At 39.7% G+C, this 16,156-nt stretch overlaps 1 protein-coding gene across 2 annotated transcripts in view; it reads left to right on the plus strand.

Moving 5' to 3' along the window:
• c10h21orf58 (chromosome 10 C21orf58 homolog) overlaps positions 1–10,927 on the plus strand; it is a 64,125-nt gene extending 53,198 nt beyond the window's left edge. Inside the window, exons 7-9 of one of the 2 annotated variants that reach the window (XM_072578705.1) lie at positions 1,636–1,874; positions 2,722–2,806; positions 7,790–10,927. In XM_072578705.1, coding sequence (XP_072434806.1) covers positions 1,636–1,874; positions 2,722–2,767 — 285 coding nt within the window. In that variant the 3' untranslated portion in view covers positions 2,768–2,806; positions 7,790–10,927. Of the gene's footprint in view, positions 1–1,635; positions 1,875–2,721; positions 2,807–6,920; positions 7,697–7,789 lie in introns of those variants that run through there. The other variant, XM_072578706.1, reaches the window with a different exon arrangement.
• Positions 10,928–16,156: the final 5,229 nt, after the last annotated feature.

Genomic DNA, 16,156 nt, shown 5'->3' on the forward strand with positions numbered 1-16,156 from the left:
ACTGACTGATGCTAAGTCATCCTGCCACACATCCTAATCTGTCCCCCACATGGAGCCATTGCACTTAGCGCAGAGGGCACAATCTCAGGAGAGTTCAAGCTCCAATTCAAACAAGAGGGCTCAAGTAATGAAGTCTTTCTTTGTTGGACTGACTATTAAGGGACCAATGGGTTGGTTATTTTGGAGAAATTGCTGCACCAGAAGGTTGTGTGTCAGGGCTTCTGTGGCCTGTTTAATCTTTTTCATAGTATATCGATGCTCCTGAGATGAATCTTCAGGCAAAGATTAAGACATTCCTCTTCCTCAACAATTTGAGAGAATACATCTCCCAAACTTGCTGCTGATGAATCCATTTATCAATCATATTTTTGGCTACAGTCTGGGAATATGAGTGATTGCTAAAGAGCACTTGTCCAGGTTTCTGAAAGTAGCCTCCACCTCTGACACAGTACTAGACTGGATTCTGTTTCTTCAGTCAGATCTTAGAAGGAGTGGAAGGAAGGTGGCTCAGGCAACAACATGAGAAGTGATGGCTAACAACCAAGGACTAGAATTAATCCTGGACTTGCTTCTTACTCCCTAGTTGAGGCCTGGACTTTGTCACTTTTACTGGTTTAGCTGAGGCTTCACCACTCCCTGTCCTATACTGTGCCCAGGATGTTTGGTCTTTCGATATCTAATGTGTCTCTGGGGTAGCCATAGCTCAAATATCCACAGCTTGTCTCACACAGTCACTGATTCAAGTGTGCCATAGAGTTATTCTGGCATTGAAGGAGGCCATTCAATTATAGAGTTATAGAGGTATGCGGCCCTTTTGGCCCAACTCATTCATGCTGACCAGGTTTCCTAAACTAAACTAATCCCATCTCCCTGCATTTGGCCCATATCCCTCTAAACCCTTCCTATTCATGTATTTGTACAAATGTCTTTGAAATGTTGTAACTGAACCCGTCTCTACCAGTTCCTCTGACAGCTCATTCCATATACGCACCGCCTTCTGTGTGACAAAAGTTGATCTCACAACAAAAGTTGTGAAAACTTTCCCCTCTCACCTTAAGCCTGTGCCCTCTAGTTTTGGACTGTCAACTTTGGTGAAAAGACCTTGGCTATTTACCTTTTCTGTGTCCGTCATGATTTTATACACCTCTATAAGGTCACCCCGTAGCTTCTGATGCTCCAGGGAAAAGAGGTCACAGCCTATGCAGGCTTTAACTCAAACCTTCCAGTCTCTGTAACATCCTTGTAAATCTTTTCAAGATATCACTACTTATTTCCCCAAGTTTCCTAGCTTCCATGTCTTTCTCCACAGTAAATTCTGATACAAAATATTAATATCTCATGCATCTCCTGTGGTTGCACATATAGACCGCCTCAATGATCTTTAAGGAGCCCTATTCTCTCCCTAGTTGCTTAACCTCCACAAAAAAGCTAAGTAAAACCAGAAGACTTTAATATGTCGACTATTTTGTCACAATATTTACACCAGTATGTGATGAAGATACAATCTTTTCAGGTCAGAAATATATTCAGTTTCCACTACAAAATAAAGTTGACTTCAAATAAGTTTTGAACTGCCTTCGATCTGTGTAAGTGTGTCTTCTGGAACTGATGAATTATCTTCCTCCAAAACTGCAGGATGTTCAGCCAGCAGTGCCACTTGTTGTGAAAGCTGAGAAATCTCGTCCATCTTCCGTGCACCACCATCATCACTACTCTACGCAGGGCCAACCCACACCGCATCCACCTCTCCCACCAATAGGACACCCATTGTGGCCATCCTTGCTACCTTCCAACCCCATGGCGCAGCACAGCAGTATCCAGCCTTCAGTTCAACATGTTATGGGCCCAACAGTGACGCTCCCTGCATTACAGACGTAAGTGAATATCAGTAGAGTTAATAGTTTTTATTAAAACCTATCTTCTGATTGTTCCTGTTCTGCCCATCAGAATTTTTCATTGCTGCCTATTAACCAAGTGCATAAGACCATAAGATGTAGGAGCAGAAGGAGGCCATTTGGCCCAACAAGTCTGCTTTGCCATTCAATGAGATTCAATCTGATAATTCTCAACTCCACTTTTCTGCCTTCTCCCCATAACCCTTAGTATTTTTTAAAAAAATGTTTATCTCAGCCTTGAATATACTTAAGACCCAGCCTTGATAGCCATCCTAGATAAAGATTTCCACAGATTCATTATGCTCCAAGAGAAAAATGTCTTCCTCACTGCTATCCTAAATGGGCTACCCTTCCTCAATGATAAAAACTTGTTGCTGTCAAAAGTTGGATTTACATGTCACTCTCGAACTTGATCACACATACCCTGGAATGTTTTACTTCAGGATTTCTGATCAAGCTTCTGCGGTGAAATCCTGTGAAAATCCTTCCCCATAATCAAGTTTGACATTGAGAATTGAGGAATAGCTGCAATACCAGAGGTGCTGCTCTTTGGAGAAGAGTTTAAACCAAGATCTATCTGCCTCCTTTGATAGATCCCATTAAAGATCCCAAAATAACATTAAAAACAGGGCACTTCATTTCAAGTCTGAACCATAATAATTAACAAATCACTCACCCGGAATGCTGTTTGCTGAACTTTGTTGTGCCCTTGAACTTTACCACAAAACAATGCATTTCACAAGTAATTCAGTGAATTCCTAGTGCTTGGACCTCCCAGGAGTTGTGGTGAGAAGTGATAAAAATACAAGTGCTTTTTTATTTGAAGGGAAGCAGTTGATGGAAACTACTCCCGAATGCCTCCTGGACTATAGGTGCTGAATGCTCCATACCTGAAGGTGATGTGTGTTAAGGTAAGTTTGGCTGCATGGTTGCTGTTGGAGCTTAGCTGTCGATTATCATAAAACATTTGCAGGAGGGTGGGTGGATAAGAGCAGCCTCCAATCATTTAGATATCTGCACAATACACCGTGATGAATAAAGAAAACAGAATTAGACAACAGCCTCCCAGTAAAGAACACCTAGGAGTTACTGTAACATGAGGGGAGAGACAGTGGGAATCATTGGCTCATTTTACATCATTGGCTTGTTGGTGTTGGGGTATGATTAGCAGGTTGGGCCTTGCTTCGCACTATTATGGGACAAATCCCAGGTTCGAAGCTCTGATTGTTTGTCTTGATGGAAACATTCAGGAACCCTGGATGAAAAGATGTATTGAAAGTTTAGTCAAAAAGATAAAGGACGTACATGCAAAGTTTAGGAAACTGAAATCAGACAATGCTCTTGATGAATATAAAGGAAGCAGAAAAGAACTTAAACAATGAATTAGGAGAGCTAAAAGGGGTCATAAAATGTCCTTGGCAAGTCTGATTAAGGAGAATGCCGAAGTATTTTATACATATATTAGGAGCAAGAGGGTAGTGAGGGTAAGGATAGGTCCAGTCAAGGCCAAAGGAGGGAGTTTATGTGTGGAGCCAGAGGAAGTGGGTGAGATCCTTTATGAGTGCTTCGCATTGGTGTTCACCAAGAAGGACCTGGGTGATGGTGAAGTGTATGATAATATTCTAGAGCGTGTTATAATAAGGCAAAGTTGTTAGGTGTCTTGAAAAACATTAAGGTAACTAAGTCCTTGGACCCTGATGGGATCTCTCCCAGAATACTGAGGGAGGCAAGGATAGAGATTACTGGGGCCTGAACAGAGATTTTTGTATCCTGTTTCACCACAGGTGAGATCCCAGCAGATTGGAGAGTACCCAGTGTTGTTCCTTTGTTTAAGAAACAGGGATAAGGCAGAAAATTATAGGCCGGCGAGCCTTACATCAATGGTAGAGGATGATTGGAGGAGATTTTTAGGGACAGGATGTATTTGCATTTGGAAAAAGATGGACTTATCAAGTATAGTCACCTTGAGTTTTTTGAGGAAGTGACAAAACTTATTGAGGATAGGGTAGTGGATGTTGTTTACATGGACTTTATAAAGGCATCTGACAAGATCCCTCATGGTAAGCTTGTTCAGAAGATTAAGTCACATGGAATCCATGGTGAGTTGGTAAGTTGGGTACAAAATTAACTTTGTCATGGAAGACTGAGGATAGTTGTGGAGGGGTGTTTTGCAGACATGTCTGTGACCAATGTTGTTGTACAAGGATCAGTGTTGGGACCGCTGTTGTTTGGAATGTAAATATAAATAATTTGGATGAAAATGTAGGCATCTGATTAGTAAGTTTGAAGATGACATGCAAATTGTTGGCATTGTGGATAGTGAGGAAGGTTGTCAAAGGATGCAGAGGGATATAGATCAATTGGAAAGTTGGGGAGAGAAATGGCAGATGGAGTTTAAGCTGGGCAAGTGTGAGGTGATGCATTTTGAGAGGTCAAAAGCAAGAGGAAAGTATATTTATGACCCTTAGAAGCATTGATATAACAGAGGGATCTTGGGATGCAATATCAGATCTTCCAGAAAGATTGCCACACTATAGGAAGGATGTGGAGGCTTTGGAGAGAATGCAAAATAGGTTCACCAGGATTTTGCCTGATTTGGCATCAGTTAGCGAGAAGGAGAGGTTGGAAAAATTGGAATGTTTTTGGCAGAGCAGCGGAGGTTAAGAGGTGACCTGATAGAAGTTTATAGAATTGTGAGGGAGATGGATAGGGTGGATAGTTGGAGTATTTTTTGCCCAGGGTGGAAATGTTAAATACTAGGGGGTATAGGTGAGAAGGGGAAAGTTTAAACAAAATGTACGAGGCAAGTTTTTTACACAGAGGATGGTAGGTACCTGTAACATCCTACCAGGGGAAGTAGTAGAAGCATACGATAGCAACGTTTAAGAGACATTTACAGAGACACATGAGCAAACAGGGAATAGAGCGGACTGACTATGTGCAAGCAGATGGGATTAGTATAGAATGGCACTATGGTTGGTACAGACATGGTGGGCTGAAGGGCCTGTTTCTGTGCTGTACATATTCAATGTTCTAGAGGCCCAAATCAGGATCACTGAGCCAAATCCCACCATAACAGCAGATGGACTTTCATAAAATTGATTTGTAGGTGCCAGCGTTGGACTGGGGTGGACAAAGTTAAAAATCACACAACACCAGGTTATAGTCCAACAGATTTAAAGCTAATGCTTCCAAATAAACCTGTTGGACTATATCCTGGTGTTGTGTGATTTTTAACTTTAATAAAATTGGAATTGAAAGTTAATCTCAAAGTAATGGCAATCATGACAGCTATCATTGATTTGTTGTAGAACCCATCTGGTTTAATAATGTCCTTTGGGGAAGGAAATCTCTCGTCCTTACCCAGCCTGGCCTCATAGTGACTCTAGACCCAATGCAGTGTGGTTGACTCTTAAATGCTCTTTGAAATGCCTTACAAACCATTTAGTTAAAAAGCTATTGGGTATGGGCACCCACATTCCATGAATGAATCACAAAAAATAGAATTTGAATTGGGGAATATCCAAGCAGAATTGCTTCTCAAATTCATTTCTTGATGATACTTTTAAGGTTATGCCTCCTTATTCTGGATTCTTCCACTGGAGAAAATAAAGGAGTTTGATCATTTCTATCACTTTAAACACTTAAATTAGATCATCCCTTCATCCTGATATTATTTGGTGAATCTGCAATCCACACTCTCCAAGGTCAATGCCTTGCCTGAGTTTCAGTTTTCAAAACTAAACATAGTACACTAGATGGGAATGGACCAAAGCTATATACAGTTGAAGTACTGTTTCCTCACTTTTGTATTCTATTACCATTGAGATAAAAGCTAATGTTCCATCATTTTTACAACACTTGTGCATTGGAGGACTGCCATCCTCTGCAGATATCAATTACTATTCCTCAACAGGTATCTGCAAACTGCTGTTGACTGTACCATCTCCTTTATGATGGGATCTTTCTTCTTAGAGCTGAAGGATTTTGGAGCATCCAAACCCTCAAATGTGAGAATCCCTTCTGAAGCAATGGTCCTTACTGGTTGTGAGAACTTTTAAGTATAGGCTGATGCACTGAATTTCACTTCCTGTAGAAAGATCAGTCAAATCGTTTGCTGTGCAGGTTTCCTCCTTTCCTTAAAATCCTGGGGCTCCTTTAAGTGCTCTGAATTATCCTTGCAGAACTCACGTTTTGTTTTCAGATTAGTGAGTTACAATCAAACATTTTGATCTGTCATTTTTTAATAAACTGCAGCCACCCTGAAAGCTCAGGAATAAATATGCAGCACTGTTCAATAATGAATCACACAAACTTGGATAGTTCTGAGACCAGTCTACTATTTATACGAGTGGTCTGTATCCCTAAACTGTCAATGATTATTCTGAAGCCTTGTCTGAATTTTAAGCTTGGGTGCATTTCAAGATTTCAAATCAGAGCGTAGTCCATTTCCTGTGGTTGGATAACCTTGCTGGTCACTTTCTAAGGTTGAACCAGCCTGTTTGCAACCTTGATCCTGTTTGATCCTGAGATGATCTTCTGAATCATATTGTCTCCATTGCCAAGACTGCTTAATTCCAGTTTCCTGACATTGTCCCAGTGATTCAACTGATTCTTTCAACCATGCCTTTATTAGCACTAGCCTTTTCTGACAATACAAAAGTATTAGAATCATAGAATGCTTACAGTACAGAAAGTGGCCACACAGCTTGGTGTGTCTGTGCTGGCTCTTAAAAGAAGTACATCTACTTCCATGCATTCTCCCCATTGCTTACACATTTTCAAACAATCCAATTCCCTATTGAACACCTCCATTGAATTGGCTTCGTCCATACTTTAACCCAGTGCATTTCAGATGCTAATCACTTACTGCATGAAAAAAGGGTTCATTTTGCATCGCATTTTCATCAATTGTCTTAACTCTGGATTGTGATTCTTCCATCAGTAAGAATAGTTTCTCTCTAACCACTCTGTCCGAGTCTATCATGATTTTGAATACTCTACCATATTTCCTCTCAATCTTAGATGAAAACAGTCCCAACTTCTTCAATCCATCTACAGAAGTAACTGAAATTTTCTTTACTGGAACCATTGTTGTGAATCTTGTCTGTGCCTTCTCAAATGCCTCTCCAGATCAACCAGTCGAAGCCAAATCAAGGTTTTATACAGCTGTGTCATAACTTGCTACAAAAGTACTTAATTGAATGTAAAGACCTGAGTTGTCTGGTTGTGAAAACTGCTATCTAAATACAGGTCTTTCTTTTCTAAATTTGACTACGCCAATGCACTGGGCAACCACCATTTTCCATTATTTATAAACGTAAGCTCATAAAAATCACTGATGTTCATATCCTAATGTGTACCAAATTTTGTTCAGTCACCACCCCTGTGCTTGTCTACCTCCACTGTTTTCAGAATTCTCCACGGTGATCCCCACCCTATTTCGGTGACTGCTCTGGCTTTACAGATCTCTGAGATATGTGTGCTTTACCATTTCTAGTCTTGTTATTCCAGGTTTTAAGGAACCTTTAGCTGCCTAAGCTCCAAGCTCTGGAATTATGTTTCCAAACCCTGCCACCTTTCTACGTCTGGAAGCTGCTCCTTAAGACTTGTCTCTGTCCAAGTTTGGTCTACACTTCTAATATCTCCTGCAGTAGCTTGATGTCCATTGTGTTTGATAGCAGTTCTGTGAAAGGTTTTGCAAGTGCCTTGTTTAAATGTATACAGCCATAATTGTAAGCATTTTTCTTTACTAAAACAGAGTTTAGTTTGTCCTCTAGTGACTGAGCAGTTCTCTGGCTAACCACCACCTTGAAATTGATATAATCTGTTCTTCATTTCAATATTTATTTCTTTTGGGACATTGATATAAACACTTCAGTTTCTGTTTTCAGCTCATGAACACAGTGGCTGAAAGACATTTGAAGAAACTTGAAACTTGGAAGAATGTGTTCGGACCATCTATTTGACAGATGGAGTGCAGACCATCCTCATGGAAATTTATAATGGCTTTCAAATGGATGATTGATAGCCCAATTGATGAATTTAAACTGGAAAAGCTAAATTTCTCAAACTGTACTATTTCAGAGGTTTTACTTACCCATACATTCCAAATAGTTACAGTAAATAATCTATATTTACAGAAGCTGTATACATTTAAATAGTGACTAACCTTTATTTCATTAGGTGCAGTGAGCAATCCTTACCTCACAAAATAAACAGCAAATTGTCACGTAGTGCCCAATTTTTATCCTGCTAAATAAACAAGTTCGATCCTATCCAGCCTGTCACCTTATCTAGATGTGCATTCATTAGCCTACAGACATCCAGGTGGTTCAGTTCAATTTTCACTAATGGTTTCATCCAAAAGGAGAAGATCCTGTACAAAATATTTGCACATGTAATTCAAGATAAATTCAACAACACAAGATGGTGCTGCACCCAAGCCAGTGAATTCACGTGAAGAACCCAAAGAGAAATCTTCATGTAGAGGACATAGCTTTACATTGGTGATCGGTGTTGAAATGGGGAGAAACATGCCAAATGGAAGTTACAGCAGATTAATGCAAAGTCATGAACTTCGTGAGAATGAATATAGAAAGACAAAATGGCACAATTTTGAAAGGCATTGATATGCAGAGAGCCCATGATATCTATTATCAGTGATATTACAGCAGACAGAGACTCCATCTATGGAAGAGGCTGAAAGAGTTAAGACTAATTTCCTTGGAATTAAAAAGGTTGAAGGACTTAAAGTGATGAGAAGTTTTGATAGATTAAATTAGGGAAATGAGTAAGTCCATCACTAGATGTTTTGAAAACAGTTCTCATTACAGAAGAGGAAGTGCTGGAGGTCTTAGAAAACATAAAAGTTGATAAATCTCCAGGACCTGGTCAAGTATATTCCAGGATGTTGTGGAAAATTAGGAAGGAAATTGCAGGGTCCCTAACGGAAATATTTATATCGTCTATAACCATGCAAATGCTGAAGGACTGGAGGGTGGCTAATGTTGTACCTTTATTTGAGAAAGGCTGTAAGGACAAGCATGGGGATTACAGATCTGTGAGTCTGACACCTATGGTGGTTAAATTGTTGGAGGTGATTCTGAAAGATAGCATTGACATGCATTTGGAGAGGCAAGGAATGATTAGGGATAGTCAGAATGGTTTTGTGTGAGGAAAATCATGTCTCACAAGCTTGATTGAGTTTTTTGAGGAAGTATCCAAAAAGATTGATGAGGCGTTAGTAAAGCCTTTGACAAGGTACTGCGTGTGGTAGACTAATTAGTAAAGTTAGATTACATGGGATTCAGGATGAGCTTGCTAATTGGATACAAAATTGGCTTTACGGTAGAATACAGAGGGTGGTGATGGATGGTTGTTTTTCAGACTGGAGGCCTGTGACCAGCAGTGTTCTACAGAGATTGGGGATGGGTCCACTTTTGTTTGTCATTTATACAAATGATATGGAGGAGAATATAGGAAGCATAGTCAGTAAGTTTGTGGATGACACCAAAATTGGTGGTATAGTGGACAGTGAAGAATTACAAAGAGATCTTGTTTGTATTACCAAAATGCAATGCGTCATATTTATCCAAATTAAAAAAGATCTGCCACTTCTCAGCCCATTGACCCAGTTGATCAAGGACAGGACTTATACATTTATTGGTAGTGCCCTAGGTAATGTTGTAGAACAGAGAGACCTAAGGGATCAGGTACATAATTCTTCAAAATATAAGTCACAGGTAGATAGGATGGTTAAAAGGTGTTTATCACACTTGCCTTCACTGCTCAGTCATTTGAGTATAGGAGTTCAGACATCATGTTGAGGTTGTAGAGACCTCTTCTGGAGTAACGTGTGCAGTTCTGGTTGCCGTGTTACAGAAAAGATATTACTAGGACATTGCCTGGAACAGAATATTTAAGATATAAAAACTGCATGGAAAGGCCGGGCATTTTTTCATTGGACCATAGGAGGTTGAGGGGTGACCTTAGCAAGGTTTATAAAATCATGCGAGGCATAATGTGAATGATAAGGGCCTTTTCCCCAGGGTGGGGGAGTTCAAAACTAGGGAGCATATTCTTAAGGTGAGAGGAGAAAGATTTAAAAAGTACATGAGGGGCAACCTTTTTACACAGAGAGTGGTTCACATGTGGAATAAACTGCCAGAGAAAATATTGGATACAGATTCAGTTACAACATTAAAAAGACATTTGGATAGGTACATGAATAGGAAAGATTTGGAGGGTTATGGGTCCAGTTCAAGCAAATAGGACTAGTTTAGTTTGGGAACATGGTTGGCATGGACTAGTTAGATTGAAGGGTTTGTTTCCATGCTGTATGATTCTTTTGATATGATTCTAGAGGTCATCGATTCAAAATATCTGGGAAGACATCTAAAAGAGTCGATAAATTCTTTTTTTTCCTCCTTTCAGAAAGTTGCTGGGATGAAGGAACACCATACTTAAAAAGATGGTGGTACCTGATTTCATAGATTCAGAGAATTTTTTCAGAGAATTAGGGAGTTTTTGAGAATAAGGAATTTACAGGTTTATGAAGAAATAGGAGTTTGGAATAAATCATGCCATTCTTTCAAATGCAAATTATCAGCACAGGCACGATGAGCCAAATTACCTCCTTCTGTCTCTATGATTTTAAAGAAAAGAACTCATGTGATGTTATTTTTTGTATGGATTAGAATGAGCTAAGCCTTTGAAACCAGCTGATTTCATAGACTGCAATTATTTTGGAAACACCTCATGGTTTTCAGAGTTTAATGAAACTGTTTACAGAGCAAGGTATTTAAAGAATACACTGTATGCAAGTATACATTGCCAAACACATTCTATGTTTATTTACACATGTCTAATAGTTGGTAAAGCACTGTAACAACTGTATTTTGTTATCAAATTGGAATTCTTTTGTAATTCTCAAAGGAGCCATTGTTAAACAAATTAAGAATTAAATCTCCAACTTTAAAAAGTACAGTATATTTCTGACTTATTCTGATCACTGAACTTTCAGGGTAATCTTGACTCAGCTGCTTCCCTTCAAAGCACTTAAAGTTGTAGAATTTGATCTGCTGTATCTGTCCTGCAGAAATCCAGAAAATGTGAGTTCAAACGTCACTGCTGGAGCTTGAGAACACAAATTCCGTTTTTGAAAATCTGCAAATATGTTATTACTAAAAGGGAGTGTTGTTTAGCCTTCAGTTTCTGAGCCAAAATCTCTGGGATTGAGGCCTACTTTAGGATTTGATGACCTTGGAAGTTACGTTCTCATTGACTGTAACTCAGCCAATCAGGTTTATTATCAAGCTGCAAATCTTTCCAACACATGCCAGTCAAGAGATTGCTAGCCACCCATATAATGAGAAGAAATTGGAGGTGCTATCATCACTATCCATAACTCCAAGCTGCAACGTTCATGTAAAAGTGTATATTGCTTTAGCATTTTGGTGTCCGTGAGTGATCTGTAACATACACTTATAAATAAAAATGGATCACAAAACTATGGAATATTGTAAAAACTCACCTACTTTCCAAATGTCCCTTAGGGAAGAAACTTGCTTTATTACCTGATCTGTCTAATTACAGACACATTCATACACCAACTCAGTTATACTCTGATGGATCACATCAAATTAGTGGTATCAAATTGGTGGATTAAGATAGCCTACTATTTGAATGTGAGGTTAACCGGAGATGGGTAATAAATGTAGCCTTGCCAGCCATTTCCACACTGAGAATAATTATTAAAAATTGATATATTTCTTGAGGATAAAGGAGTTATAGCATCATACATTACAGAAGAGGCCCACAGCCCATCTAGTCTCCCTATCTACATGATTGACATACTGACTGGCATGTTTCTGTGACATCAATTAATGGAGGGACATTTATGTATGCCATGCATCGACATATGATGCATTTTAAGGCTCTAAGCATAATTTTTTTAGCACTCATTCAATTCATACTTACTTGAAGGCTTTGTGATTTGCACTGCATTTTAGCCAGTATCTGGGTCCAGGTTGGTTGAGTTTTGTAGCAAAGTCTCCTTTATCAATCAGCAGGAAAAAGCACTGTTCTTTCCACCACCCATGTTCCTGTCAGCAAACTGAGGAGCTTACTTGCCCTAATGGGCCATTCCCTTTGGGATAACTGGCCACCATGTAAACAGCAGTTCCTGGCTTGTGGTGGCATGCTGCTTGGGTTTAAATATAGCATCAGCAGCATAAGCTTTACAGCACGGTGAGCTATGAGGAGGGTGCAGAGATGTTCAGTGTGTTCTGGACAAGTTGCATGTGTGGACAGGTGAAATAGAATGTGAATAAATGTGAGGGTGATCCACTTTGGTAACAAAAACAGGAAGGCAGATTATTATTGAAAGGAGATAGATTGTGATAGAGAGAGATGCAACGAGACTTATGTGTTGTTGTGTATACCAGTTGCTGGCAAGTGCAGCAGGCAGCGAAGGTGGCAAATGATGTGTTGGCATTCATAGCAAGAGGATTTGAGTTTAGGAACAGGGATGTTGTGCAGCAATTATACAGGACCTTGTTGAGACTACACCTGAACAACTGTGTGCCGTTTTGGCCTGCTTACCCGAGGAAGGATGTTCTGGTTATAGAAGGAGTGCAATGATGTTTTACAAAACTGATTCCTGGATTAGCAGGACTTACTCATGGAGAGAGACTGGATCAGTTCAGTCCACAGACACAGGAGTTTAGAATTATAAAATTCTAATAAAACCGAACAGGGCAAACATAAGAAAAATGTTCCCATTGACTAGGGAATCCAGAACCAGGGATCACAGTCGAAAGATACAGGGAAGGCCATTTAGAACTGAGATAAGCAGAAATTTCTTCAGCCAGAGAGTGGTGGGCCTGTGGAATCTCTGTTTCAGTAGGTAGTTGAGTCCAAAATATTGAAGTGTCATAGAATCACAAGAGTTGTATGGCACTCTTCATACAGACTCTTCATTCCAATTTGTCCATGCTAACCAAGTTTCCCAAACTAAACTAGTTCCACTTGCCTGCGTTTGGCCTATATCCCTCGAAGTCTTTCCTATTCATGTACCTGTCTGAATGATTTTTAAAAAATGTTGTAACTGTATCTGCATCTACTTCTCGCACGTTCTTCCACATTTGAACCACCATTTGAACCACATCTGAAAAAGTTACCCCTCAGCTCCCTTTTAAATCTTTCTTCTCGCACCTTAAAAAAATGCCCCCTAGTTTTAAACTCCCCCCACCTAGGGAAAAGACCTATGGTATTCGCAGGGTTACATTGTACTTTGCTCAAAAACTGTATGCATTCATGTAGAACTCTGAGCTCAAAAACTGCATGAATTTATGTAAAATTCTGTTGTCTCACTTTTTAGATTAGAATCAATCTAAACATCATGGCATAGACAGAGAACACAGGGGGCTAACACCTTCAACATATTGTCTAGCTGTCACCATTGTTAACAGCTAACCTGAGAATGCAACTTTTTAAAAATAAGGTTTTGTGATTTACACATGAAAGAAGCAAAACTATCACTGTATTCTAACAGATGAAAGGCTTAACAATCAATTTTTCAATGTAAAATTTCAGTTACATCACACTGTAAATTTTTGCTATAAATTCTGTGTGTTAGGATTGAGCCCTCCACTATCACCTGATGAAGGAGCGTCGCTCCGAAAGCTAGTGTGCTTCCAATTAAACCTGTTGGACCATAACCTGGTGTTGTGTGACTTTTAACTTTGTACACCCCAGTCCAACACCGGCACCTCCAAATTATGGTATTCGCCTTATCTATGCCCCTCATGATTTTACAAACCTCAACAACATTACCCCTCAACCTCCTACACTCCAGTGAAAACATTCCCAGCTTATCTAATCTCTCCTTATAACTGAAATCCTCTAGATTCAACAAATTCCAAGTAAATCTTTTCTGTACCCTCTCCAATTTAATAATCCTTCCTAGGCAACTAGGACTGTAGGTTGTACTCTACAAGTGGCCTCACCAATGTCTGTATCTCACATGATGTCCCAACTCTTATACTCAATTGTCTGCGCAATGAAAGCAAGTGTGCTACACACCTTCTTAACCACCCTGTCTACGGGGATGCAACTTTCAAAGAACTATGAACCAGAACTCTTAGATCCCTGTGTTCTACAACACTACTCAGGACTGTGTAAGTCATGTCCTTGTTTGCTTTACCAAAATGCAATGTGTTGCATTTATCCGAATTAACTCCACAGCCTATTGACCTAATAGATCAAAATCCCTTTGTAATCTTAGATAACCTTCTTCACTGTCCACGCGACCACAAATTTTAGTGTTATCTGCAAACTTACTAACCACTCATGCTAAACTCTCATCTAAATCATCTAAATAAATGACAAACAATAACTGACAAACAATAATGGACCCAGTACCAATCTCAGTGGAACACCTTTTTTTTAAAAAAACAACCTTCCACCACCACCTTCTACCATTAAACCAATTTTATATCCAATTGATAAGGTCTCCCTGAAACCCATATGAACTAACTTTATTAATCAGTTTACCATGTTGAACCTTGTCAAAGGCTTTTCTGAAGTCCATGTAGACAACATCTACGGCTCTGTCCTCATCAAACTCCATTAAGTTTCTGAGACAAGGTTCCCATGCACAAACTCATATCCCTTATCAGTCTTTGCCTCTCCAAATGCACATAAATCCTATCTCTCTCAGAACCCGCCTCCAACAACTTACCCACCACTCCTGGCTAACACCTCATTTTCAGGAGTATGTATCAACTTGTTGTCCTGTTTCTCTCTGTGCAGCAGCCTGGCTAACACAGTCTACTTGGTAGGATTATCAACCACGGTCACATTGAATCACGGCTTCTCCTTATAACCTTTCTTAAATAAAGGCATAACAGTAGCCACCCACCAGTGGTATAGCTCTTAGGGCTAAGAGGACCAAAGATTATGGGGAGAAAACAGAAACTGGTGAGGATGCCTGTTTGAATCTGGCAACCACCAGCTGTTGTCTGAATCCAGCAATTGCCAGCTGCAGCCGCTGGTGTGTGCAGAGAGAAGAATCAATTCTTATAACTTCACGAGTTACTTTATTAATGTATTAAACCAAGCATTTATCTCTTACAAACTAGAGCTTACATATTTTCCCATAAACTGAATTAAAAACCTATGCAAGATGTAATAAACCTTTTTCGGGTGAGGCAGAGATTCCACATACCTTATAGAACATAATCCAGTAGAATTGTGGAAAGGATGAATCTGACGCTGAGAAACATGATAACCGAAATTGTGCAGCATGGTGTTTTCAAAACATTTAGTTATGCAAAATGGTGGGGTGTATACGGTCCACTGATGCTCCCTCACAGTCATAGAACACAAAAGAAGACAGAACACCTAACCTGGACAAACGCTTTGCTGCTACTGCCGATATTGGCCACACACTGCTTTCACTTTCTCCACGTCCCTAACGTAGGGTTTTACGTCTGCAATGGTGAGTCTCCAGATTTGTCACTGCTTGTATGCCTCGAGGGTCTTCTTTTATCCTCTTTCCTTATCTTTCTCGAGTTGTGGTGCCTTTTTCCTGTTGGCTCAGGCTCATCTGTTAATCATGTCCTTACATTACTGGATCCGGACCAAGGAGCTAGGTAGCATTACCTCATTGCCTATCATCCAAATAAGGTATCTGCATTACCTCATCCTTCTTACCTTTCCTGAAAAATATAATTGGTACCAAGTAGTACCTGGACTTTGGTCATTCTTAGTTCACAAGCTGTTTTCTCTTGCATGTCAGCAGTTTTTTTTTAATATACTGACCATTCCTAGTCCCTGTCAGCGACTGGTATCTCTGTGTCTTTGCAGTCTCCTGGTTAACACTTCATTTTCAGGAGTATGTATCAACTTGTTGCCCTGTTTCTCTCTGTGCAGCAGCCTGGCTAACACAGTCTACTTGGTAGGATTATCAACCACGGTCACATTGAATAGTGAAGAAAGCTTGAAGGGTCTACCCCTGCTCCAACTTTCTGTTTCTATTCCACGAGATGGGTATGTAGAATTGGTATGGGGTTACCTGATCTCTGTCCACCTCATGCTTGGTAACAGAATATATTTCAACTTGGAATTCAAATACTTTTAAGAATTCAGATATTATTTGTTTGAAATTATGCAAAGAGCAATTGTGACTTGCTGTTCATTTTAACTAGAAAGTGACTCATTTTCCTTATCTTGAATATAATGTTAAGGCAAAAAGA

This window comes from Chiloscyllium punctatum, chromosome 10, assembly GCF_047496795.1.
Source record: "Chiloscyllium punctatum isolate Juve2018m chromosome 10, sChiPun1.3, whole genome shotgun sequence".
Classification (NCBI taxonomy): Eukaryota; Metazoa; Chordata; class Chondrichthyes; order Orectolobiformes; family Hemiscylliidae; genus Chiloscyllium; species Chiloscyllium punctatum.